This window comes from Anomaloglossus baeobatrachus, chromosome 5 (genome assembly GCF_048569485.1).
Source record: "Anomaloglossus baeobatrachus isolate aAnoBae1 chromosome 5, aAnoBae1.hap1, whole genome shotgun sequence".
Taxonomy (NCBI): Eukaryota; Metazoa; Chordata; class Amphibia; order Anura; family Aromobatidae; genus Anomaloglossus; species Anomaloglossus baeobatrachus.
This window is the reverse complement of record NC_134357.1, coordinates 572,623,630-572,651,205: the sequence shown is the minus strand read 5'-3', so window position 1 is coordinate 572,651,205 and position 27,576 is coordinate 572,623,630. Positions and strand designations below refer to the sequence as shown.

Sequence of the window (27,576 nt, the reverse complement as noted above, 5' to 3'; positions counted from 1 at the left end):
TTGTCAAAGACATCAGCATAAGCCAAGCCCAGCAGGTGGATGGCAGACTCAGAGGATTTGAGGACATCACTGATCATCAGGCAGGACTAACTGAACTGAGACATTTTTCAAGATAGGGCTGACCCCATCTGAGCACATCTCTGGATCTCCAGCCCAAGACACTCGTTAATCTGAAGCCACAGCAGACCCAGTAGCAGTGGCTGCGACAGCCCTGCAAATTTATAGAAGGCTATCTTCCTTGAGTGCAGCATTTCCACCCAGAGTTCATCTTGCTCAGTGACAAACAGGATAGTCTTCAATAGAAGTTTTCCATCCACGAATGAAACCGCCATGGGAGCTTGAAGTCATTGGATTAGAATCTGTTGCTGATCCACAATGGCCTGTTGTATAAAGTTTTCGACAGAACCAGATAGGCCAACTCAGTAAATCGGGTGCTGCCACAGGATACAGACAAAGATGTATAAGGACAGAGAGGACTTGCTCACACCTAGGGTAGTCTCTCCTATGGACATTAGGCTTGGAAGTTTCCAGGATTCAAAAGGACAGAATTGTATGTGACTGTGTTGCGACGGTTCACCGGACGATGCTTTGCCAGTTTCACATGACCTACCTCCATGCGCTTAGAGGAAGCAGGAAGAAGGAACCGCAGATCACAACATCATGGGTCTCTGGAGGTTAGGAGCCAGGGGCAACGATCTCTCACAATTCGCCTCTCTGAAGTGTTCTTGGAACCTGAGATCAATGCGGATAGCCAGATGTAACCGTGTGTCCCTCTCCCGCCTGTGCTCATGGTGTAATAGTCTGTCTCTCCTTGACTGTCCTGTATGTACTACTGGTGGGGGATTGTTTGTTCTTCTCAGCATGGGACTTCTCCAATCTACAACTTGGTAAACAGAACAGAGCCAGGATGTCTAGAATCCTTTCATGTATCAAATGTCCAGGTGGAGTTGGACTCTTCTGACCACCTTAGGGGCTGATCCCAGGAGAGAAGAACAATGAGACCCATGTTAGGTCAGTTAGTTGTATCTCGGCTGGAGAAGGACTAGGATCTATAGCTGAGGCTGGATCCTAGAGCCTGTGTATGGACTGTTACAAATTGGAAATCAGTGGCCACATGGGATTGTGTTTTGTTGTTCACCCTGTTGGACTCAAGGAACTCATATAAGGACCATTGCCATATTTTCCCTGGCGTTGGAATACCGGGTGTCGCCCCTGGATCTTTTGTTTTGTTGTTGACTCCTTGCAGACTTTAAGGATCTATATTTATGTTTGGTGTTTTATCTTTGTGGTTCCAATAAAGCCCTTTGGATTGTTCCTTGGCCTGGCGTCCCTTACTGCTCTGTCGCATACCCCGTCACACCAGAGATACCAAGTCGGGAAGATGGTACAATATGGCTGGCCAGTTCGTCCTTGTTTCGGCCAGACAGAACCTCTAAGAATAAATCCACCAATGCTTCATTCTTCCAGCCTAGTTTGGAGGACAAGGAGCGGAAATGAATGGCATAGTGGCCTATAGTGAGAGTTCGGTGGCAAAGTCTAAGGAGTAAAGATGTTGGCAAGGAAACTCGACCCGGTTCTCTGATTATCTTGCAGAATGCCCCCTGGAAGATTTGTCCAAGACGACAGGCTCAATTCTCTACTATAATTGATTTATCTAAGCAATGGAAGCGCGGGTCATGTCTGACATCATAAAGGACACTTTGAACTTTTATTAATTTTGGACAGGTCCAAAGTGTATGGAGCACTGAGTTATGAATCTCCCTTCACTACTTGGGGTCGCCGTTAGCCTGTACATGAGCATACAGATGTGGATCAAAGCTTGGAACTGGATATGCTGCCAGGGTGTCAACTACAGCCAGGACAGGATCGAGTGGAGACGTTGGTGTGAAACTTGCAAGCAGGTGTCCACTGCCTTCAAGTAGATCAGGATCCACTCTTGCTGTTCCCATTGATGAACAATCTCTTGCTGTGAGATGTCATTCTGGCACCAGTGGGATCCATTGCCTGGGCAAGCTGTTATACTTGCAGATGCGAAAGGATGTGGACTGCCCCGCAGCACCGTGTCAACCAGGAGGGGCTAAGCGGCTATCTCGGCTTCACTAGAGCCTTTGATGGTGAGGATAGGCCTATGCTGGAAGGAAGATGCCAGGGGATATTCCAGTGAGTTCTGGTACTGCAACAGCTGACCCCACGGGTCAGTGATTGGATACAAACAGTCACTGATGTGGTCAGGTGCATAAGCAGGTGCAGCGAATACAGCTGATATGACAGGAGCAGCAGATATGACCCAAACAGCTGGTATAGATACATGCAGCAGGCATTGTAGGCACAGCTGGTATAGATAGATGCAGCAGGTTTCCTGGGCATAGCGGATACTAGGATACAGAAACATTCACACACTCAGCAAATTAAACAGGAATTGACAACTAGCAACACTTTTCTCTAAGGGTAGACCAGGTTGCCCAGGCACCTCCCATAGGGAGAGGATGCATTAAATACCTAGTGCCTCTTAGCCATAAGTTGAGAGGCATTTCCGGGTTAGGGTACTCTGGCCCTTTAAGAATTGGTGCACGGATGCCTTAAGCACACTCTCAAGAGACCTGAATGGCATGCGCAGGTCTGGAAGACAGCAGCAGGGACTGAAGCCATGGAAGATACCATTGGGCAGCCAGAAATGTAAACATGCGGGGATGCCGGTAACAATGTTGGAACCTAACTTATAAATGATATCCTTAAATTTGTATATATTATTAAAAATAATTTTTATTCTTGGCAGATTACTGTACCAGGATATTAGAGGCACAAGTGACATCTTCAATTTTTAAATCAGATGATCTTGCTATCACACAAGATATAACTGAAGTGAATGCCTGTTTTCCAGATATACCATCATCTCTTCACAGCAAAGATCTATCATCTGATTCTTTTAAACAAATCCAATCTTCTGCTTTATCACAGACTATTAAGAAAAATAAATCTCACAAAAGAGGTATTACAAATCAAAATGCTTTTATAGCAAAGAAGCTGCTTTCAACCTCAGAATATAGAAAAATCCATAAAAAAATTCACACAGGGAAGATAAGATTTTCTGCAGAGTATGTTATGTTCCAGAGATCTCCCACAGGGGTGAAGCTATTTTCATGTTCAGAATGTGGGAAATGTTTTGCACATAAATCACATTTTGTTACACACCAGAGAACTCACACAGGGGAGAAGCCATATTTATATTCTGAATGTGGAAAATGTTTTAATGAAAAATCAAATCTTGTTATACATCAGAGAACTCACACAGGGGAGAAACCGTTTTCATGTTCAGAATGTGGGAAATGTTTTGCACATAAATCAAATTTTGTTATACATCATAGAACTCACACAGGGGAGAAGCCATATTTATGTTTTGAATGTGGAAAATGTTTTAACCAAAAATCACATTTTGTTTTACACCAGAGAACTCACACAGGGGAAAAGCCTTTTTCATGTTCAGAATGTGGTAGATGTTTTGTAGGTAAATCAAGTCTTATTAAACATCAGAGAATTAACACAGGGGAGAAACCCTTGTTGTGTTCAGAATGAAGGAAATATTTTAAACACAAATGGCATCATTTTAAACATCACAAAACTCACAAGGGTTGAAGCCTTTATCATACCTAGAAGATGAGAAATATTTTACTTGAAAATTATAATTTGTTGACCACTAAGAAAAATTTACATCGGGAGAAACCATATACAGTCCTGCTCATCATTATTGACACCCGTGTAATTTAAGTACATAATGTGGAATATCTCCTGAAAATAATTAATCAAGTGACATAGCTTTTGTGTATAGAGTACTCGTGTATCATGTTAAATACAAAAGAGCAAATGATAAACAACAATTTAAAACAAAAAAACAATAGCAAGGAAAAGTAAAAGAAACAAAGCTTGCTGTGACACTGGAATTGGTACCCTTGAAATTAAATTAGTATGGAAACACATTTTGACTCGCTTGTGGTAACTCACAAATGAGTAGGTCACTGTATATCAATAGGAGTTAATTTGGTACCGGGTCAATTTACAGAAAAAATGAGAATCACCTGTGATAAATTGTCGGTGCCCATGTGACATAAATTAGCCAATGAATGATGACTTCAGTGTTTTAAAAAGCCACACGTTAGGCCCTGTTCCTTTATCACAATGGTGAAGACAAAGGAGCTGAGTAAAGAGTATAAGGCCTTCTCCAAAGACCTTGGTATCCCAGTGTCAACAGTGCACAATGTTATTAGGAAGTTTGCCAAGCATGGGACCATCAAGTACCTCCATGGATGTGAAGGATAGAGGAAAATTTACAAAAGATGCCTTCAAAAGTTGGTGGAAAAACCACCACGTCAAACATTCAAAGACCTGAAGACCAGCCTGGAACAGTCTGGGATAATGGTTTCAACAAGTACTTTACACCGCACAGTAAATCAAGCAGAGCTTTGTTGGCAAAGGTCAAGGAAGTAATCATTGGTTAAGAAAAAAAACATCAAACGGAAAGACTGATTTTTGCCAAAGAGTATATTGACAAACTACACTCCTTCCGGGAAAATGTTCTGTGGACAGATGATAGAAAAATACAACTTTTCGGCATTGAAAACCAACAGTTTGTTTAAAGATGGCGCAATGAAGCTTTTAAGGAAAATAATACCTTACCAACCGCTAAGCATGGTGGAGGATCCATAATGCTGTGGGGTTGCCTTGTGTCTGGTACTGGAGGCCTTGACCTTATCACAAAAATCATGAAATCCGAGAATTATCAAGAGATTTTAAAGCAAAATGTCCTACTCAGTGTAAGAAAAGTTGGGTCCTCCAGCAAGACATTGACCCAAAGCACACAATCAAAAGTACACAAGAGTGGTTGAAAAAGAAAAAATAGACTGTTTTAAAATGGCCAGCAATGAGTCCTGACCTCAATCCCATTGAAAATCTTTAGAGTGAGCTGAAATCTGCCATTGGGAAAAAGAACCCTGCAAACATTCAAGAGCTTTACCAAAGTGCAAAGGAAGAGTGTGAGAAAATACCAGCGGAGAAGTGCAAGAAGCTTATAGGTGGCTACAAGGAACGTTTGGAGGCTCATCAATACCAAAGGGTGTGCAACCAAGTATTAACCCCTTCACCCCCGGGCACTAAAACACCCTAATGACTGGGCCATTTTTTGCAATTCTGACCAGTGTCACTTTGACAGGTTATAACTCTGGAATGCTTCAATGGATCCTGGCGATTCTGAGATTGTTTTTTCGTGACATATTGTACTTCATGTCAGTGGTAAATTTAGGCTGATATTTTTTGCGTTTATTTGTGAAAATTTAGGAAATTTTGCAAAAATTTTGAAAATTTCGCAATTTTCAAACTTTGAAAATTTATGCCCATAAATCTGAGAGATATGTCACACAAAATAGTTACTAAATAAAATTTCCCTCTTGTCTACTTTACATCAGCGCAATTTTTGAAACAAAATTTTTTTTTTCGTTAGGAAGTTAGAATGGGTCAAAGTTCATCAGCAATTTCTCATTTTTCCAACAAAATTTACAAAATAATTTTTTTTAGGGACCACATCACATTTGAAGTGACTTTGAGAGGCCGAGGTGATAGAAAATACCCAAAAGTGACCCCATTCTAAAATCTGCACCCCTCACACTGCTCAAAATAACATCCAAGAAGTTTATTAACACTTTAGGTGCTTCACAGGAACCAAAGCAATGTGGAAGGAAAAAATGAAAATTTTACTTTTTAACACAAAAATGTTAATTTAGCCATAAAATTTTCATTTTTACAAGGGAGAAAAGAGAAAGTGCACCATACAATTTTTTGTGCATTTTCTCCTGAGTACGCTGATACCCCATATGTGGTAAAAATCAATTGTTTGGGCGCACGGCAGAGCTCGGAAAGGAAGGAGCGCCATTTGAATTTTTGAACGCAAAATTAGCTGGACTCATTAGCGGACGCCATTTCGGGTTCGAAGACCCCCTGAGGTGCCTAAACAATGGAGCTCCCCCACAAGTGACCCCATTTTGGAAACTAGAGCCCTCAAATAATTTTTCTAGATGTTTGGTGAGAACTTTGAACCCCTGGGGGCTTCACAGAAGTTTATCATGTTGAGCCGTGAAAAGAAAAAACATTTTTTTACCACAAAACTGTTGCTTCAACTAGGTAGCTTTTTTTATCACAAGGGTATCTGGAAAAAATGCACCATAAAATATATTGTGCATTTTCTCCTGAGTACGCAGATACCTCACATGTGGTGGAAATCAAATGTTTGGGTATACGGCAGGGCTCGGAAGGCAAGGAGCGCCATTTGAATTTTTGAGTGCAAAATTAGCTGCACTCATTAGCGGACGCCATGTCGGGTTTGAAGACCCCCTGAGGTACCTAAACAATGGAGCTCCCCCACAAGTGACCTTATTTTGGAAACTAGAACCCTCAAATAATTTTTCTAGATGTTTGGTGAGCACTTTGAACACCTAGGGGCTTCACAGAAGTTTATAATGTTGAGCCGTGAAAAGAAAAAAAAAATTTTTACCACAAAACTGTTGCTTCAACTAGGTAGCTTTTTTTTTCACAAGGGTATCAGGAAAACATGCACCATGAAATTTATAGTGCATTTGTTCCTGAGTACGACTATACCTCATATGTGGTGGAAAGTAATTGTTTGGGCGCATGGCGGGGCTCAGAAGAGAAGGAGCACCATTTGACAGCAAAATTGGTTGGAATCATTAGCTGACATAATGTTGCATTTGGAGACCCCCTGAGGTACCCAAACAATGGAGCTCCCCCAGAAGTGACCTCATTTTGGAAACTAGACCCCTCAAGGAATTTATCTAGATGTTTAGCGAGCCCCAAGGGGCTCCACAGAAGTTCATAATGTTGAGCCATGAATACACTTTTTTTTTTTTTTCACCACAAACCTGTTACTTGAACCATGTAGCTTTTTTTTCACAAGGGTATCAGGAAAAAATTTACCATAAAACGTATTGTGCAATTTCTCCTGAGTACGCAGATACCTCACATGTGGTAGAAAGTAATTGTTTGGGCGCATGGCAGGGCTCAGAAGAGAAGGAGCACCTTTTGACAGCAAAATTGGTTGGAATCATTAGCGGACACCATGTCACGTTTGGAGACCCCCTATGGTGCCTAAACAGTGGAGCTCCCCCACAAATTACTCCATTTTGGAACTAGACCCCTCAAGGAATTTATCTAGATGTTTGGTGAGCCCCTTGTACCCCCAGGGGCTCCACAGAACTTGATAACGTTGAACCGTGAAAATTATTATTTTTTTTTTTACCACAAAATTTTTGCATCAATCAGGTAGCTTTTTTTTTACAACGGTATCAGGAAAAAATGCACCATAAAACGTATTGTGCAATTTTTCCTGAGTACGCAGATAACTCATATGTGGTGGAAATCAATTGTTTGGGCGCATGGCGGGGCTTAGAAGAGAAGGAGCGCTATTTGACTTTTCAAACGCACAGACGCGGTGCACTGATCGGCCACTGCAGGACGCACGGTCGGATGAAATACAAAAAGCGTCAGGGATACGGAAAAAAAAAAAAAAAGTCACGCCAAAAATTGAGCAGGGATGCCAATCCATTATGTGCATCCCTGATCAGCGCTCTGCAGGACACACGGACAGATGCGATACAAAAAGCATCAGGGATACGGAAAAAAAAAAAGTGACGACAAAAATTGACCATGGATGCAGATACGTTATGTGCATCCCTGATCAGCACTTGGCGGGACGCATGGATGGATGCGATACAAAAAGCGTCGGGGATATGAAAAAAGTCACACCAAAAATTGAGCAGGGATGCAGATATGTTATGTGCATCCCTGATCAGCGCTCGGCGGAATGCACGGTCGGATGCGATACAAAAAGCGTTGGGGATACGGAAAAAAAAAAGTCACGCCAAAAATTGAGCAGGGATGCAGATATGTTATGTGCATCCCTGATCAGCGCTCGGCGGGACGCAAAGACGGATGAGGTGTAAAAATGGACATGGGATACAGAAAGAAAAAAAAAAAAAGTTATACACACAGTACCTAGAGGATTAGCAGGAGGATCACTGACCAGAAGAACTGCAGGAGGACAGGATGAACAGAAGCCAGCAAGATGGACAGCTTTACAGGAGCAGCAGGCAGGACGTTGGACAGCTCTGCAGAATACCCAGGAAGGACCCAGCGATGGAGGCAGATGTGATCGGGCCAGTGAAGACCTCGGACGACCCGGTGAAGACAGCTAAGATGACATCGGGGGGAGAGCAGAGGGGGAGTGGGGAGTGGAATACTGGAGAAGGAGCTGCAGAAGCAGAATAGAGATCATGGGGGAGGCAGGCAGATCGCGGGGGGAGCAGATCGGGATGTCGGGGGGCATATCGGGGCGTGGGGGGGCAGATCGCAGGGGGGCACGGGCAGGGGCCATCACGGGAGCGAGCAGGGGGTGTCACGGGAGCGCGCAGGGGGCTTCACGGGAGCGCCCATGGGCTGCAAGGTGAGCACTACTCACATGGAGCAGGAGTAGTGACATCGGCGGCGGCAGCAGCAGCGGTGGCGTGGTACCACAAGTACCAGCCAGTCCATGCTGCAGACATGTTGGAGAAGGGCTTCACAGACCAGCACAGGCCTGGGGAGGGCGGCCACCTGCAGATCAGACCGCCCCACTGCACACTGATTGGAGCGATTGCGCGTCATAGCCCGATCGCTCCAATCAATGCTGCAGGGGCTGGTGGCGACATGTTTGAGGTCCACCTATGATCTGCTGTAGCTGCTACAGCAGATCATAGCAGGATCTCACAGTATCGCACTAATTCAGGCATTATTTTTGCCGAAATTAGTGTGAACGATGTGGTTGGCGGTTCAGATTTAAACAGCCAATCACATCGATCGTCGATGGGGGGTGGCGATGCCATGCAAAGGTCCCCTGCTGTAAGAAACAGCAGGGGACATCATTTGAAAGCCGTTGCAACCAAGGATTAATTAGGGGCCTTTATTGTTGCACATGCTGTTTATTCTTTTTCGTCTTTAAAATTGCAACATGTGAGTGACAATGTTTTATTGTTGCATTACTTTGGACCAATAGTTAAAAAATCCTGAGGATATAACTTTGCTACATTTTCATTTATTTCTGAAGATATTGTACAGTCTATGAAAAAAATGAAAAGGTGCCAATAATGGTGAGCAGCACTGTATATGGCAAACTGAAAAAGAAAACACAAAAGAGACAAAATAAAGGCAAAGATGTATAGAAAGGGAAAGGACGTTAAACATTACATTAGAATTATAATATATATAGTTACTAATAAACGTATATTTTCTAAAAATCAAATAAGCAATATTCCATGTGTATTGAGCATTTCACATTGTTATATATTTATATATTCACTATATGGAGAAGAGTATTACACCCCTCCCCCCCCAAAATACCCAACATTCCTCCTCCCTCTTCTTCCTAACTCCCAATCTCAGCGATCTGCCATTCATTACAGTTACTTTCAGTGCACAATCTCCATGTCTGAACAATGTCTGTAACTTCTCTATACTACAATAATAAACATGTTCAGATTACAAATTACTATTTCCATCTACGATCGATTCCTTCTTTGTGGGAACATCTGATGTGATCAAGTTTTTATAATCACTTTCCACTAAGTTTAGTACTTTTTTTCATCATCATTGGGATCTGACTCCCTTCTCTATTCCCCAATACACATATTATAAGCTCTAAGGGGACTTTGAATACAAATTATTACTAAATTGTCCCAATAATCTGACACTCAAACATTTTTCCAATAAAGTCTGAGTATCTAAACTAATGTTCTTCTTCCTCCATTTACCGTTCCCAATACAGAATTGTGGGGTAACATCTATACAGAGTCGTCATTTACAGAGATATTAGGGCTACAGCGTCATCACATATGTCATACAGAAGAATAGCGCTGTCTCCATAGCTCTTTATACAATGACTTATAGATCAGACAAGCTCCTCATATTTAGGCAGTTTCTATTTTACGCAGACGCTTTTTATAGGAATAAGATCAGTGAGTCTCATTATACTGAGTAGAGAAGCTCCAGGGACAAAGACCCCGTCTTGTACTGACACGCTGGAAGCCCGAAGTCTCTGGCCCCGGGGCCCAGATGCTCTCATTTTTGGCTCCAGCGCTTCTTTTAGAATAAATCCCCTTCTCATACCGTCCTGTAGTAATGACTTTGTTAATCACGTTTTGTCGGAGGGTCGTCTGAATCCATCTAAATGTTATCAATTTATGTGTAAGTAACAATAATCGTCCTACGCAGTTTTCCCACATGTGTCCAGTGTCCGCTCTTCTATATTCCCTTATATAAAACCTTGGTGTCTCCGACCAAACCTGCTGATTATGATTTTACTATCGTGAAACTTTACTCCAAAAAAGTATTTATAATCCGCAGCCTGTGTATAAGATCCGCAGCTTCCGCTAAGCACTTCCCACCTTTGTCCTCTGTACGTATGCCGACCTTGTGGAGGAACACAGGGTCATATATCCCCTATGGATGATTTATAATTCTGAAAGTCTACAATATCCACTAGGGATATAGATCTGACCCCTTCAAGGATCCTTGTCCATTGATCGTCAGTAACGGCACAATGTCCCTTTCCCATTTATACATAATAACAAGAGGATAATTTCACACATATTTGGATAGCGGCACTTTATAAAGTCCAGAAATCTCACCAGACATTCTCTGTGAATTAGATATTGTGCTCAGCATCGTGTCTGACCGCACTGCAGGTTTTTTTAATTCTAGTTTGTGTATTAAAATCTTTTTACTGGATCAGACCTGAATATATCAATAACATCTATGAGGAGGTTAAATTCTTCTAATTGCTGAAACAAGCAGAAATCATTATTGGACAATAGGCGGCTGAGTCTCGTAATACCTGATGAAACCCACTTCTCACACCCATCTAGATGTAGGGATTCAGGAAGGGTCTGATTGTTCCCCACAGATGTATAAAAAGTGCGGCCTTTATCTCCTAAGAGTTTTATTTTATGTTTAATCTTTTTTATTGAAAAATTAAGGTTGGTTACAATAAGCAGGGCTGCAGACCAAGGCAAACCCCCAAATAGAGACAAAACAAAAAAAAAACAAGAATGCAATGAAACATGAAAGGCTTTGCATGGTTGCAGCCATATACAGTTTGTTACAATAAAGAACATTTAAGAACATTTATATCATTCTGTCTTGAACCATTATAAAAGTATAAAATCCATAAACTATACCATAAACAGCAAAGATTTACCATTCATACCATAGAGGCACATAATGGTCAGTCGAAGGAAAATAAATAAAGAGAGAAAGAAAGAGGGAAGTAGACAAAGTGAATGATGACGGGGAAAAGGATCATGGGGAAGGGCAAGAAAGGGCCGGGAATAACTAGCAGGAAAAATCTAGGTAGAGTCTCAACTCGCCCCAAAGAGGGACCTGAAGTCCGGAGAATCCAAAAACATGACCCAGGGACTCCAGATCTTAATAAATTTTTCAGTAGCGTCCTGAATTTCAGCAGTGAGACTCTCCATTCTGTAAAGGGAGGCCATCTCCTCAAGCCACTCATCCAAGGCGGGGGCACGGGTTGACCTCCAGCGTCTGGGGATTACGGCTCGGGCAGCCGCCAGGCAAAACCGCAATAGTCCCATTTTCTGAGATTTCACAGATCCCGGTAGGATAGATAAGAGAGCGATTTGTGGAGAACCAGAGATGGCCTCCCCACTAATGCTATTGTATGCCGAGAAGACCCCACTCCAAAAAGGCTTAATGAGGCTACAGCTCCACCATATATGCAACATATCCCCCCTCTCGTGATTACACTGCCAACATCTGTCTGACACTGAAGGGAAGATTGCGTGTAGGGCATGAGGGCAGCGGTACCAGCGGGTGAGAATTTTATAACCCTTTTCCTGGACCGAACAAGCCCTAGAAAATTTGTGAGTGAAAAGAAAAGCAGTCCTCCATTCCTCAACCAGGATAGTCACGCCCAAATCTCTACTCCATCCCCTCACAAATTTGAGCCCATCCACATCCCCCTTCTGGATCAAAAGGTTATAGATAAGGGACAGGGTATGTCCCGGAGCCTCTTCTAAAAGAAAGAGCTTTTCAAACGAGGAGGGGGGGGGGTTTCAGCATAAAGTGCCTCCCGGCCTGATCCGGTCAAGAAAGACCTGATCTGGAAGTATTCAAACCAGGGTATGGCCCCTCCCAAGGCAGAGGCAGAGAGCAAGTCGTATGTGGGCAATGGGGATCCCTGGAGTATGTGAAAGAAGCGCTTGTCCCCGCTCCTCCTCCGGCACAGGAAAACATCGGCCCCAACTGCCGGGGCAAAATCTGGGTTTGAAAAGATAGGGGAGAGGGGACCGCGCCCCCTGGACAGACGACCCCTTTTGGTTTCTAAATCCCACGGCCTCAATGTCACCCTCAAGAGATCAGCCTCAGAGAGAGGCTGGCCCCTGGAGCCCGAGCTAATCCAAGGGAGGTAACGCAAGGGGATCTCGTGGTCCATTTCTTCTAGGCTTACCCACTGCTTTGTGGCCCCATGATATTGCCAATCTAGTAATCGCATCAGTAGAGCCGCTTTATGATAGAGTTTAAGGTTGGGCAATCCAGCCCCCCCTTGGCTTTTAAGTCTGCAAAGGGTAGTGAAGCCTATCCTCGGGCGCTTACCTCCCCACACGAAGCGTGTGATAACTGACTGCAGGCTGGAGAAAAAGGCCGCAGGAGGAACCAAGGGGACCGTCTGGAACAAGTACAAAAAGCGAGGCAAAATGTCTATTTTGATAACATTTATTCGTCCAAACCAGGATAGTCTTTTACTATTGTATGAGGTAAGATCCTTTATTGTTCTGTTGAGAAGGGGAAGGTAGTTAAGCTGATATAGTTTTGAGAGATCCATGGGGACTGTTATTCCTAAGTAAGTAATGGCGGAGTCCTGCCACTTGAAGGAGAAATTTTTCTTGATATGATCCACCTCAGCATCAGGGAGAGATATGTTTAATGCCTCGGATTTGGAGTAATTGACCTTAAAGTTGCTGAGGTGACTGAATTTTTCAAACTCTTGAATAAGTGAGGGGAAGGAAAGGCGAGGCTGTGAAATGAACAAAAGTAGATCATCTGCGTAAAGAGCTGCCTTGCATTCCCCACCCCCTACCCCTATCCCGTGGATACTGGAATTGTTTCTGATGGCCACGGCAAGGTGTTCCATAACCAGGACATAAAGTAGGGGGGAAAGGGGGCACCCCTGACGTGTACCATTATGTATTGCAATTGGTGATGAGAGAAACCCATTGACTTTGACCCTGGCAGAGGGATTCCTATAAAGGGAAGAGACCCTTTCAATGAATTTGTCTCCCAGTCCCACCTGCCGCAGAGAGGACATCACAAACTCCCAGCTGACTCTATCAAAGGCCTTCTCTGCATCAATGGAGAGAAGGCACGTAGGGAGACCTCTGGCCTTAGCCCGCGCCATAAGAATAAGGGTTTTGTTGGTATTGTCCCTGGTCTCACGACCCAATACAAAGCCAACCTGATCAGTGTGAATAATACCGGGAAGAAGTGGAGCCAGTCTATTGGCGAGAGCCTTGGCAAAAAATTTGATGTCAGCATTGATGAGGGAGATGGGTCTGTAGTTAGAGACAGATGAATGATCCTTCCCCGGTTTGGGTAGAACACTAATATGTGCTTCTAGGGACTGGGCGACAAAGGGGGAGTCTCCAGATACAGAGCCAAAAACCCTCGTGAGGAAATGGACAATTTGGTCACCAAATATCTTATAAAATTTGGAGGTAAATCCGTCCGGACCCGGACTCTTACCATTCGGGGAGGCTTTAATTATGGCGAGGATCTCTTCTGTGGAAAAGTCCTCTTCCAAGGCTACCGCATCCCTTTCAGAGATCCGAGGAAGTGCAGTTTGCTGCACATATTCGTTAACTTTACGCTGGAAAGATTGTGGCGGCCTATCTCTAAACTGCCCCTTCAAATTATAGAGGTCATCATAGAACGAACGGAACAGGTTTGCAATTTGGATGGGATATTGGGTCGGGGCCCCCCCCCTGGTCTGGATTTTTGGAACATGGCCAATAACATTTCTGGGGTGCAGAAAACGAGCCAAGGCTCTCCCACACTTGTCTGAATGCTCATATAAATATCGACTTAACTTGGCCCTTTGTCTCTTGTACCTTTGATCGAGAAGGTCCCTCAGCCCCTCTCTAGCCTTTGTGAGGTCCTGATAAACCGTGGCAGAAAGGGATTGCTTGTGTGCGGCTTCTAAAGAGGCAATTTGCTGTAGGAGCTCTGTGATAAGGGAAGACCTCTCCTTCTTCAATCTAGAGCCATGTTTAATTAATAAACCTCGAACTACACACTTTAGCGCCTCCCATTGTGTCGGAAGAGGAGTCGGGTCGCTGGCATGATTTTCCAAGAATTCAGATATGTGGCTCCGTATTTCACTACAGCACAATTGATCATTAAGCAAATTTTCATTGAGGCGTTAAGTCCATGGGCGCTGTGAGCTATTTGGAGGAGTGAAGTGAGCAAAGACCGGGGCGTGATCGGAGAGAGAAAGGTTCCCAATAGACGCTCCAACCTGCCACGTCAGGACATGTTGGCTCAGAAGGATCATGTCGAGGCGGCTATATGATGAATGGGCTGGGGAGTAGTAGGAGTAATCTTTTGTGGTGGGGTATAGGGCACGCCATACATCCACCAACTGCATATTTTGAATGTCACGTTTAAGGGCCTTAAGTTTTCTGCGTGGTATAAAATGACGCCCTGACGAGGTCTCTATGTCTGGGTCCAGTGTGAGGTTAAAGTCTCCACCAGCTACTAACACGCCCTCAGAAAATTCAGCCAGACGGGACAGAATAGAGGCGCAGGCCCGAGAGGGATCCCTGTTGGGGAGATACCAGTTGGCAATTGTATATACGGTGGAGACAATGCATAATTTCAGAAAAAGAAACCTACCTCCGGGGTCGGCCAAGGAATCCACAATCGTGTGGGTCAAAGACCTGTGAAGGGTAATAGAGACCCCCCCAGACCTGGAAGCCGGGTTGGGGCTGTGGAACCAGGAGGTGTAGTTCCTGTCCTTCAGTGCAGGGAGATGGCCTTCCTTGAAGTGAGTCTCCTGCAACATAAGTATGTGGATCCGTTTTTTGTGCATTTCAAATAAAATTTGCGATCTCTTCCGAGGCGAGTTGAGACCCCTGGTGTTGTAAGAGGCAACATTAATCTGCGCCATTGCTCCACGATATGAGGTATTTAGTCTAGGGACGGGGGAGGCAAGGAGGGTGGGAGAGAGAAAAGAGGGATGAGAGAGGAAAGGGAGGGAGATTGGATTCAAAGGAGGAGGAGAGAGCAGGAAACAAACAAAGGGAAAGAAGGAAGGATTAGAGGTTAAACGAGAGGAGGATCGAGGAGGTAGAGATAGAGTAGAACACTAAAAAGATGTGGACTAATGGGCTCAGTCCACTAGCTGGGATAAAGAAGTTAAACGTCCTAAAGACGTTGGACCCCTGTGGGGGGCTAGGCTTTCTACCAAGGGGAGAGGGGCCCCCCTTGCTGCCCCGGATTAAGGTGTTCAATACAGAACTGAAAGCCCACTAGCCATGGCCCAGAAGCAGAATTGAGCGAGAAAGCATAGAGAAAGGAAGAATCAGGAGAAAGACATCTTGTCAAGATTCAAATCTGGGTCCCCAAGTTTATGGGCCAGGGGGACCTCAAGGTGGACTCCCCAGGCTCATACTGCATAAGAGTCTCCACACACCAGCAGAGCATACAGCCTAAAAGAAAAAGTTAATCGACATCAGTGAAAATCAGGCAAATGTAGAACGCCACAACCTCAATTGGCAAAACTGTAAAATGAAAAGTCCCTGAGATAGAACCCCCCCCTATAACTCAGGAAAACAACCAGATTTATACGGAACCGAGAAGCAGGGATTCTTTTCACGAAAGTTCATCTATCTCATTGATGGTGGTCTCTGGAACGATGTCGCGGCGGGCCTCCCTCGGGCTCCAGAGGGATGCCCGGCCAGTCCATGATCTCAATCCGCGGGATGCGGAGGGCCGCTGTGAAGGAATCAATGTCCCAAGGGGAACGAAGAATATGCATTTGGCCGTCATGTCGTACCTGCAGGCGGAACGGGAATCCCCAGCTGTAAGTGAGGTTGTGTGCCCTAAGCAGATCCAGAAGTGGTCTTAGGGCTCGTCTCCTCTGAAGGGTGAGGCGGGATAGGTCCGGCAGGATCTGGAGCTTGACCTTTTGGAAAAGAGCTGAGGCGCCGTCTCTGAGCTTTTGCTGGATGGCCTCTTTTTGCACGTAGTGATGGATCCTGCAAATGACGTCCCGGGGACGGTTAGGGTCAGACGATCTGGGCCCCAAAGCTCTGTGAGCCCTATCCAGCTCTATCTCATTAGCAGGGGAAGCATCCAGAATTTTGTTAAACACTCGTTGTAGAACCCGTGGGAGATCTCTGGAGTCTACCTCCTCAGGAAGGCCTCGGATTCTGAGGTTATTGCGGCGGCCTCGATTCTCGGCATCATCTAATGCTTCTGTGAGATAGTGTATTTGCTGAGCGTGCGCATCTAGACTTTGCTGGTGAGAGAAAACGTCGCTCTGGATGGATTGTATTTTATTGGCTTGAGACTGGACCTGGCTATCAATTTTCTGCACATTGGCGCGTAAAGTAGAGAGTTCTGCGCGGTACGCTTTTTCAAGCCTTGCTACAATCATGTCCATGTCTTCCCTAGAGGGGATGGTATTGATGCGGGCTCGGAGGTCTTTTAATTCGGACAGGACTTCCATCCCCTGGGAAGTCAAGACAGGTGAGGCACATGAATTATCAGTCAGCATCAGTACAGCTTGCTGTGGTTGCTAGGGCTGCAGGCCTGGTGTAAGTGGTTGCCCCCTGCTGCTGATGCCCGAGACTATGCACTGGAGGGGGAGGGGGCACAGCAGGGCTATTTATCAGGATCATTTCCCCAAGACTCTCACCCTCCCATCCCCCACTGGTACCTTGTGCTTCTGAGTCCAGGATAAGTGGGTTAGACACTGCTAAACTGCTTTGAGCCTGGATAGCAGTACACAGTAAAGGGCCAGGAGAGAGGTGGAGGAGGGGAACAGTAGCAGGAGCTGGCGTTTGCTGTTTGTCCCGAGGCTGTGCAATGTCCGGTCCATTATCAAGGCTCCCCAGGGAGCTGTTACATGTCTGCTGGGGCTGTGGATCTCTGAGGCCCCCTCCTGGAGTACTGATCTCATCCTTACTGCAAGGGGAAGGAGGGGCAAGGAGGATCACTGGAGCTGACAGGTTTATACCTTCTCCAAGGGCTGCATTCCCGTGCTGGGTGTCCAAGGAGGGCAGAGACTGGGGTATACCTGAACCTCCTACTGTGTCTCCCGACCGAGCTGATCCCCTAGTGGAAATTCCCTCGCTGTGGGACCGCAGGTGGAAATCAGTGGACCTGCTGCGGGTCTGTGGAGCCTCACCTAGGCTGTATGCTGCCTTGTGGCTGTGAAGGCTGGCAGCCATATTTGGTGGAGCTTGTCTGGAGGAAGCTTCTGAGGCCCTGGGGAAAAAACGTTGTATGCCACTGCTAGCTGTCTGAGCTTCAGAGGACCGATGCCTGACCGATCTCCCTCTCTTTCTGTGGCTCATATTCCAGGGCCAGGGACCTGGGGTGCTGTATAGTCGGCTGTTATCCAGGGCAGGTTAGGGAGCCGAGATGAAGTGTGTCCTCACTCCTCCATAGCCAGGCCACGCCCCCCCTAAGAGTTTTATTTTAGATCACAATTACACACAATTTCTATCACATAATGATTTTATCTTTACACTTTTGTAACGACCGTTGCAGATTCAAGTCTCCGAAGGAAAAGGAGGCAGAAGAAATATCTCAGGAGGTATAAATATATGACATACACCTATAACATACAAAGGTTAGCGTGTAAGACAAGGTCTGTATGAAGAAGAGATAATAATGTCTACCATGGGACAAAGCTATATCATAATACCATGGAACTCATCATAATATGCACATATATATGCCCACAATAATGGAGTAAAGGTAAAATGACATAATAGAAGCAGAGTGGAATATACATAGCAGTAACAGGATGCAAGTTATGGAGACATATATGTGTATAACTATCCACTAAGTATTAGAGTATGTATAGAGTATCCAGGAGAAATAGAGAGGAGCATACAATATACTAATGTAAAGAGTCCATAGAAGAAGACATACATTACACCAAAGAAAATGGAAAGATCACTGAACTATATGGGGTCATAGTAGTGATCCCTATAGTAAAACTCACATGTAAATCAGAGTAATAGATGTGCATCCCCACACCCTAACGAGCGTTTCGCTGTGTCTTTGTTAGGGGTTGTGTCCAAAAAAAGGGAAAAGGTTTGGTATATATAGACCTGCCAGTGGCCGGGAACCGATCAGTGGAAGCATCATAAGGGTAAGTCAGAACGCCAGTCACATGGCCGAACACCAATTATTAATGGGAGTATTATAAGTGTAACATTTTCAAAAATGATACCAGAAAATAAATTCCATAAAAACAAAAAAAATTTAAAGGGATCTCAATGACTGTGAAACTCATAGGGTCTTCAGATGGCAGCAACAAAAACACTGATAACTGGTTATCTAGAAGTCCATTCATAGCGTCACTTACTTTCTCTCTTGAAAATGGATCATCTAAAATTGTTAGACATCAGAATGAGGACAGAAGAACCGATGTGATTATGAGAAGATCAGGTAGGTAACATAAATACCACGATGAAGCGATATGTCTTTAGAAGACAAGTCTGGAAGGCCAATTCCAGGTAGTAACCCTTTCAATGTATATATTACCTGCACCTCAGATCAGCTTTTTGTCTAAAGATCTGACATTCCCTCCTTCCAAACCCATAAACACATTCACAACCATAAAAAATGTCCATCTCTTCCCCAGAAAATTGCTTGTAAAGAGGAGTCATTACAAGTCTAAGGGGTACTTTGCAAGTTGTGACATCACACCTGCGATATCGTCGGGGTCAAATCGAAAGTGACGCACATCCGGCGCCGGTAACGATGTCGCAACGTGTAAAGCCTAGGAGAGAAGATGAACGAGTGTGAAACAGTCAAAATTCGGTGATCTGTGTCACGTCGTTCATTTTCATAATGTCGGTGCGTCCGCAGGTACGATGTTTGTCGTTCCTGCAGCTCCACACATCGCTGCGTGTGAAGCCGCAGGAGCGATAATCATCTCCTTACCTGCGCCTGGCGTCCACCAGCAATGCGGAAGGGAGAAGGTTCATCTCCGCCCCTCCTCTGCTATTGGCCGGCCACTTAGTGACGTCGCGGTGACGTCGCTGTGACGCCGAACGCACCTCCCCCTTGAAGGAGGGATTCTTCGGCCGTCACAGCGACGTCACCGACCAGGTATGTGCGTGTGAAGCTGCCGTAGCGATAATGTTCGCTACGGCAGCTCGCACTACATATCGCATGTGCAGCGGGGGCTATCGCGCTTGGCATCGCTAGCATCGGCTAGCGATGTCGCAGCATGCAAAGTACCCCTAAGAGTAATGAAATCATCAATACAACTCAAGAAAAAGAATGATTAAAGATTTTGGAGCTTCTCCTTTTACAACAATAGGGTAAATATTTTTCATCATCACCTATGTAAAAAATCCAAACGTTTTCCATCTCTTTCCCTCCATCCAGCTATTGACATCTTTTTAGGTTTCTGCTGACGATGAAAAATTGAGTAAACAACTTAAATTGTGCTCAAATATTTCCAGATCAGAGAGGTTAGCTCTAAAAGATTTTCACTCTTTGTAAGATGTCGTCTTTAAAATGCTGACAAAGGGGCGAATATTGTTGTCTGCCCTATAGAAATGTACGAGGAACAAGCGTTCAAACTACTTGATGACACAAAACGTCACAAAGTACTATTATGCAGCTCATTTTGGAAAGAAATTGGAAAATGATGAACATAGAAGCCTTACTTGAGAAAAATCCCAGGATACTGACATTATCTTCTTTCAAAATTACATAAGGACACGTTACATTTTCGAGGGAGACCAATGCTATTGTGTAACGAAAGTATATGTGGATCTATTTGTTCATTTGCATACCATCTTAAACCTTTGATTTCATCTTTACCCTCTTTTATTTAAGATACTACAGCAGTCTTAAATATGTTCATTAACCTCATTTTAGAAGACCATATGATGATTGTAATGACTCAACATCTAGCCACTTTTTCTTCTTTTGTTCAATAAATCAAAAGAAATTTGCACTTGTTTCATGTCAGACTGTCCAGATCCCTCTTGTCTGTTAAGGCCCCTTTACACACTGAGACTTTCTAGCGATCCTACCAGCGATCCCAACCTGGCCGGGATCGCTACAAAGTCTCTGGTGAGTCGCTGGTGAGCTTTCCAACAGGCATACCTGGAAAACGACGCAACAGCTATACGGACCTGCAGAACGACCTAGCTAGTCATTGGGGACGTTGTAAAGCAGCTTTTTGAAAGGGAAGTCGCTAACGAAGTCGCTGTAAAGTCCCCTTTACACACTGAGACTTTCTAGCGATCATGCTGCACAGCGGGAAACAAAGGACCAAAGAATGGTCCTGAACGATTTGTAGCGATCAGCAACTTCACAGCAGGGGCCAGGTCGCTGATGTGTTTCACACACTGCAATGTCGCTGGGGAGGTCGCTATTACGTCACAAAACCGGTGATGTTACAGCGATGTCGTTTGCGATGTTGCAGTGTGTAAAGCAACCTTTAAGGCCCTGTCACACACAGAGATAAATCTGCGGCAGATCTGTGGTTGCAGTGAAATTGTGGACAATCAGTGCCAGGTTTGTGGCTGTGTACAAATGGAACAATATGTCCATGATTTCACTGCAACCACAGATCTGCCAAAGATTTATCTCTGTGTGTGACGGGGCCTTTAAATGTGGATTGACTGAAAACTGTGGATTGCCTCAGCACCTTTGACTGCATCAATCAGAGGAAAAGTATGCAGTCTGATTGAACTAGCAACCAATGAGAGAGCAGCCATCTCCCCCTAATCCTGTAAGACACAATATCTTGAACTGAGAACTGAGGGATATAAGAAAGGCCTTGATCCTCTCACTTCATTCATTCTATAGTACATAAGGCTAGGATCTACGTTTTTAGCGAGAGGATCACTGAACTGCTTCACTTCATTCATTCTGCAGGACTTCAGCCTAAGATGCTCGGTTTCAGCTGGAGGATCACAGATCTGCTTCACTGCTCCACACTGAGCCCACAAATACGCTAGGAGAACCCAGGTTGGGAAAAGTCAGTCACCTGGCTACATATTTTTCTGTGCTTGGTCAGCTTTCTAAGCTTACCTCAAAATTAGGATGCTGTTGGCTAGGATAGTTGGCCCTGGAAGCCTCAAAGTAACAAAGACTCTAATCCCTGGTGAATCAGCAGAAAGGTGAGACTCAATAGCGTGTACCATCTTGTGTTCCTGCTGGGAATTTACAATATGTTTTTGCCTGTTGGTGACCAATAAAGTCTTACCAATGTGTGGTTTCCTCATCCTGTGTTGTCTGATGTGTATTATGAGCACGGGGAAAGAGTGTGGGTGTTCAGTGGGATAAGCCCCAGTCCAGGCAGTGTTTCAGAAGACAGCAAGGCCAGCGGACGAGAGCACCCTCTGACCCTCGAGTCTCCACAATGATGGTTACTGTTGATGTAGATTCTCTTCTGTGAGACATATTGATGGATGTCAAGCGGTGGCATGGTTCCTTAATCCATCTAACATGGAAAAAGAGCTTTGTAAATTATTAATGACATTGCTTGATCATCTTGACACACATTTTCGTTTTTAAGGATTGCATTCATCTACAAACCCTTAGTGTCGCCATGGGTGCGGCCTGTGCTCCGACCTATGGAAATTATATTTCTCAGTGCGATGGAAAGGGAGATTTTTCAGACCAACCCCCTCCAAAGGGAATGGGAAAAGTTTAGAATTTGATCTTCTATATACCGTAGGTGATATTTCATTTCTCTGGGAAGGTATTCAACATGAATTACATAACGTGATTAAAAAACTAAATAGCAATTATGTCAACATTAAGGTTATGTATTCATTTTGGAGAGAATTGGAATTTTTGGATATTATAATTAATGCATTAAAAGACAGGAAAATTATCATTGATGTTTTCCATAAACCAATTTCTTTTTTATTAAATCAGATAATTTTTTATTAAAGTTTTTAACTTGCAAAACGCATACAAAAACATCCAAAAAGAAAAAGCAAAATGTAGAGCAATACCCCACACAGAAAACCATAAACAGCCCCCGCATCCCTCCCCCCACCCCCGGTTGACAGCCTCATCTGCACATATATCATATCCCTCCTCTTCTTCACAGTACAATATACTCCCCACTCGCATGCACCTATTACCACCTATGAATTCCTTAACACCTCAGCCATCTACCTCTCAGTAATTCTAATGATGCTAATCCTGGGAAATCTAACCATTTATTCCATATTTTTACAGACAGTCATTCTACCGCTCTTAAGATAAATAATCTTTTCCATGAGGATAATAAAATTGACGTTTTGTACAAACTCTTTGCGGGTTGGTGCCTTTTCTGATAACTAATAATGAGAAAATTAGCTTTCTGGCAGCATATAACAATTGTGCGACCTCTAGCTTCTCATGTTCCTCCGCCTCTACCTCTTCTACATATCCCAACACACACACACACACACCAGAGGATTTCTGGGCAGAAGTACCTTTATCACTGACTGAATTAAATTCAATATTATTATACAAAACCCTTGGAGGCACGGGCAGACCCACAGCATGTGCATGATCCCACCCTGGGGACACTTGGAATCCGCCCTCAACCCTGCTTTATACATCCACATGGGTGTTTTATTTACTCTAAATATAACATATAGCTGCGAGAGCAGTTTCGTCTTGCTGAGAGATATTTTGGTGACATACTGTAGGATTGAATCCAACGTATCCTCCCCAATACCTCCCAAGTCCTCCACCTGTGGCGCCCTGGCCTAGCCAGGTCATCACAGATAACACACAAACACCCCCACCCCCATTAGACAGGGACACCAGCCAAACACAAAACCCTTGTTGCCTCCCTCCAGGGTCTGATGTCCACAGCAGGTGGGGCGGAGCCAAGCGGTTGGCCCCACCCACCGAGGAGTTCACAGGCCTGGAGGCGTGAAAAGTATCAGTTAGAAGACAGAGTTTGAGGAGTGAGGAGTAAACACTTGGGTGTCTGGGTTTGTGGCCCAGGCACTGACAGCAAGGTTGGCAGACGGTGGTGGCCGTCTGCAGGAGTGGTGAAGCGACGCAGAACCGTAGGACCGGAGACGGGCGACGGCCCGCCGGTACCGACCGGGGACGAAGTGAAGCCAGCACACACAGGCAGGGCCATCGGACCCCGACCAGGCTTGGAGCCGCCGACAATAGTCAAATCCGAATGTGACCGGAACCCCAGGGGTTTCCTAACAGCAAATGTCCCGATTGAAGGCAACCGCCCACACCGCGAGGGTATACAGCTACCGCCTAAGGCTAGAGACCCAAGGGCCAGCGCCTGCGGGCAAACGGGCTCCTCCGGTACTCATACACCGGGGAGCAGACTACCGTTGGGGATCCATAGTAATCAAGTGAGAACATCAAGGTGCAGGGAAAGACAGCCGCCATCACCTGTCCGGGGAGAGACACAGCAGCCGGCTGCGGGACCCGTCCATCCAGCCGTTTGGTTTACCGAGGACTTTGTACATTTCTTACTGAGTGAGTACACTCGTGCCATCCGGCACCGCGCCGCGCTGTCCCTGCAACCCTGCACCGACCCCTACCCACGGAGGGGGAAAACAACATCCCAGCTGCTCCTTACCATCGCTCCCGGGATCCCCGTCACCAGCAGCGGTGGTGCCCATCTTCACCACAACCTGTGGGTGGCGTCACGGACTAAATCCCCCAAACCAACCACCCCTTTCACTCACAGGCGAGGAGCGCCACTCTGAGCCCCCGGATCCGGCCCACCGCTTGAGCCACCAAGCAGCAGCGCCGGACCCGAGCGTGAACGAGAGCACAGCAGCGGCGGCGTCCTCCCCGCCCGCGACACACCCACTTCGTTAAAGCCCTAATTGGGTGCCTCAAAAGAAACGTGGTGAAGAGCCCACCATATACCATTGATATACATCCTGCCATACTCCTCTGCAGCCCTATTATATTAATTACACTATATGACTATAATCGGTACTATTTTACTTTGAGCTTCAAATGCATGATGTAGTTGCAGAAATTTATAAAACATACCATGCTGCAGTGGATATTCCTTTAGCAAGCTCTCTAATATTTTGAACACATTTCCCTCTATCAATTGGGAAATGTTGCATAGTCCAATTCTCCTCCACTGCTCGAAGTCCTTAAGGCACAGGGGCTCAGGGACATTAGAGTTGTTCCAAATAGGAGCATATTTAGTAAACCCCATGATATTCCTGAGCTGTATAGTCTTGCCCCACACTCTTTCAATCAGCCTTATTGTAGGGTATTGTTGGTAGCTCAGGTGAAATTTTCCCACCTCAAGACTGGCTCTTCCCCACCATATATTGTAAATCTTCCCAGCAGAGTTGAAGTCCAAATCGAGAGCCCCGCAGCCCACAATATGTTGGCTTTGAGCTGCTATATAAGAGAGCCAAGGGTTATGCATTGCCAGCCCCCCTCATCCATTGGAAATTCCAATTTAATACGAGGACAATTTTTTTCCCCAAATTAAGTCTCGGGAAAGAGAATTTATCTTATGGAACCTGGTTTGTGGCAACCACACCTGAGCATTGTAAAATACATATAGCAACTGAGACATTAATATAATTTTAACTAATGTAACTCTCCCCACTAATGTGAGATGTAATTTAGACCAGGCTAAAGTCTTCTATTTGATCTTAAGTAAGAGGGGGGCAAGGTTAAGCAGCTCATTGTCCATCCACTTAGTAGAAATCATTATTCCTAAATACTTAAACACAGACACCACTGGTATCGGAATATTAGGCCTGACAGTAGGAGGGGACACGGCGTCTAATGTAAGTAAAACCAATTTGTCCCAGTTTATAGTGAGCCCTGAATTCCCCCAAAGCTGGAAATGACCCGCATTGCATTCTACAAGGACTCCCCCCAACTCCTAAAATCAGCAAGCGGTAGTCAGCATATAGGACCACTTTTTATTCAAGACTCCCATACCGATAACCCACTATATCTGGATCCCTCCATATCACCACCGCCAACGGTTCAATGGTGATAGCAAACAACAGGGGGAACAGGGTACATGCTTGCCTTGTACCACGGTAGAGAGAGTATTTATCTCACATGCTCCCATTTGCGCATACCCTAGCCTTTGGGCAGAGTATAACAATTGTACCCAATGAAAATATATCCCCAAAGCCCATCCGCTGCATTGTAGCCCATAAATGCCCCCACTCCACGCTATTAAAGGCCTTGGCAGTGTCTAGAAAATAATAAACTGCTGCCCACCATTATTTGCAGGTACTTGTGTGACGCCCTGCCTATCAGGTCATCACAAGGGTGCCGTGCAATCTGCATGGTACCCGCTCCTCCTTGGTTACGGGTCCTGTCCATTTGGAGTTGCTAAGAACAGGTATACACAAATCCTAAGGTACACTCTGCACCACATCCATCAAACACCCATTGGGCGGCCTGAGGGTAATAGGGCCACCCAGATGGAGGGATGGTAGAAGGAGGGCCAAAAGAGTTAGAAGTAGAGTGAAGTGCCAGTGAGCCGTGACAGGACAAAGACACGCTGCGGAGCTGGGCTCCTGTACCCGTCCCAGGTGCCAGACGTTGGCCTGGTCTGGCCTGGAATGAGCTGGAATCCCAATCGCAGGGGGTAGTGACAGGGGGCACGGTACTGCCACGGAGGGCAGACCGGCTGCCTTGTGCTACAACCGGGCAGGGGCCAGGGCATGACGGGGTACGCGGACCCTAGGCTGGGAAGGAGCTTTATGCAGCCCAGTAATTCACCCGACGGGAACAGAATCTTCACGAACCGTTCCCCACCCGCTCCAGAATCGTGGTACTAGCGCAACGAGGGGGATTGGACTTTCCTAAAACCGTCCAGAAAATCCCAAGCGTGAACCCTGAGAGCAAGCTCACTCTGCTAGCCATGCAGGTGAGCGGGACCCGAGTAGTTTCAGGCAAAAGGGATCCATACAGAGTAAACACAGTGCCAAGGAACAAGGCTTCAGACCAACCACCAATGCCAAAAGGGCACGGACCCAGCGTGTTCAATCAAAAGGCTACAGGGAAATCAGGACTTTGCTTTACCCGGTGTCAGTGTCAGCATCTCTGGACTGTGTGAGTACGTTGTGTCCCTCTACTCCCGACGGGTCCCCAGCTATCCCTCACCGAGCCCTGGGACACCATCCCCCTGCCCACTGAGGGGTTAACATCTCGAGCTGCTGTCCCATTGCTCCCGGGCGCTCCCTCACCAATGCAGCAGTGGTGGTATTCCGCTTTACCACGACCCGTGGGTGGCGTCACGAACACTATCCAATCCCTTTCACCCCCCTTTTGTAAATATCTTTCCCCCTTTTTCATTTTGAGCGGCCGCGCAACCCCGCCTCGGGTCCGGAGACCCCCTCAAGCCACTGCAGATCCAGATCAGAGCAGCCCGTCGGCTGTCGCGGGGGTGGCACACTTGTATATGTAAATATAACCTCCGAAGATTAGTCACCGTAGATTTTTTGAGCTGCCTTCATCCTTTCCTGCGCAGCCGGCGTCGGATCTGATATCAGGGCACTTTCGCCTCCCCCCATTCTGAAGTGCAAGCTGACCCCGCTTTGTGGCTTTCAGTTTAACTCTAGAAATGTCTCTTATGTACAGTCCTCTAAGATATGCCTTCATGGCTTCCCAAACCGTCACAGTAGACACCGACCCCTCATTGAACCTAAGAAAGTGCTGACCCCCCTCTTCTACCCACTGCAGCCAGAAAAGGTTCAATTTCCAAAGAGGTCTACCCTGATGCTGCCGCTCCCAGAAAATCCAATATAACACAGAGGGACAAATTGTCCAACACCGTCCTAAGGAGTACTGGCCTCCTACGACAAAATCTTGTATTGCCTCATTTCCCAGAGCCAGGTCAATGTGCGAAAGGGATGCGAATGTGGCTGAGCAGCATGAATATTGATACACCCCTGGGTACCGAATCCTCCACAGACCAATCAAAGCTATTTTCTTAAGCAGGTTACCAAAGGGTGTACAATTACCTCCCACCCTCTGTGCCTCATGTCTCCCGTTATCCCAGTGAGAATTTGGAATATTGTTAACATCCCTCACTATCATATAGGGAATCCCAAGGAACTCCGCAATTATAGTGAGCAGTCTATGTATGATTTTACTACAATATGGTGGGGGTATATCGAAAGATATAATTAATAAAGACCTAGTCATTACTAGTCCCTAGTTTACAAGACATACATACAGTGCATACCGTCCTGCTTTATCTGTGATGACCTTCAGACATTC

At 45.5% G+C, this 27,576-nt stretch overlaps 2 protein-coding genes across 2 annotated transcripts in view; both read left to right on the top strand.

The window, feature by feature from the left end:
* LOC142313075 (gastrula zinc finger protein XlCGF66.1-like) overlaps positions 1-21,329 on the top strand; it is a 39,875-nt gene extending 18,546 nt beyond the window's left edge. Inside the window, exon 4 of the mRNA XM_075352059.1 lies at positions 21,247-21,329. Within this exon, the coding sequence (XP_075208174.1) occupies positions 21,247-21,329 (83 nt within the window). The remainder of the gene's footprint in view (positions 1-21,246) is intronic.
* Positions 1-27,576, top strand: part of LOC142312359 (uncharacterized) — a 336,375-nt gene that overhangs the window by 24,118 nt on the left and 284,681 nt on the right. The window lies entirely within an intron of this gene.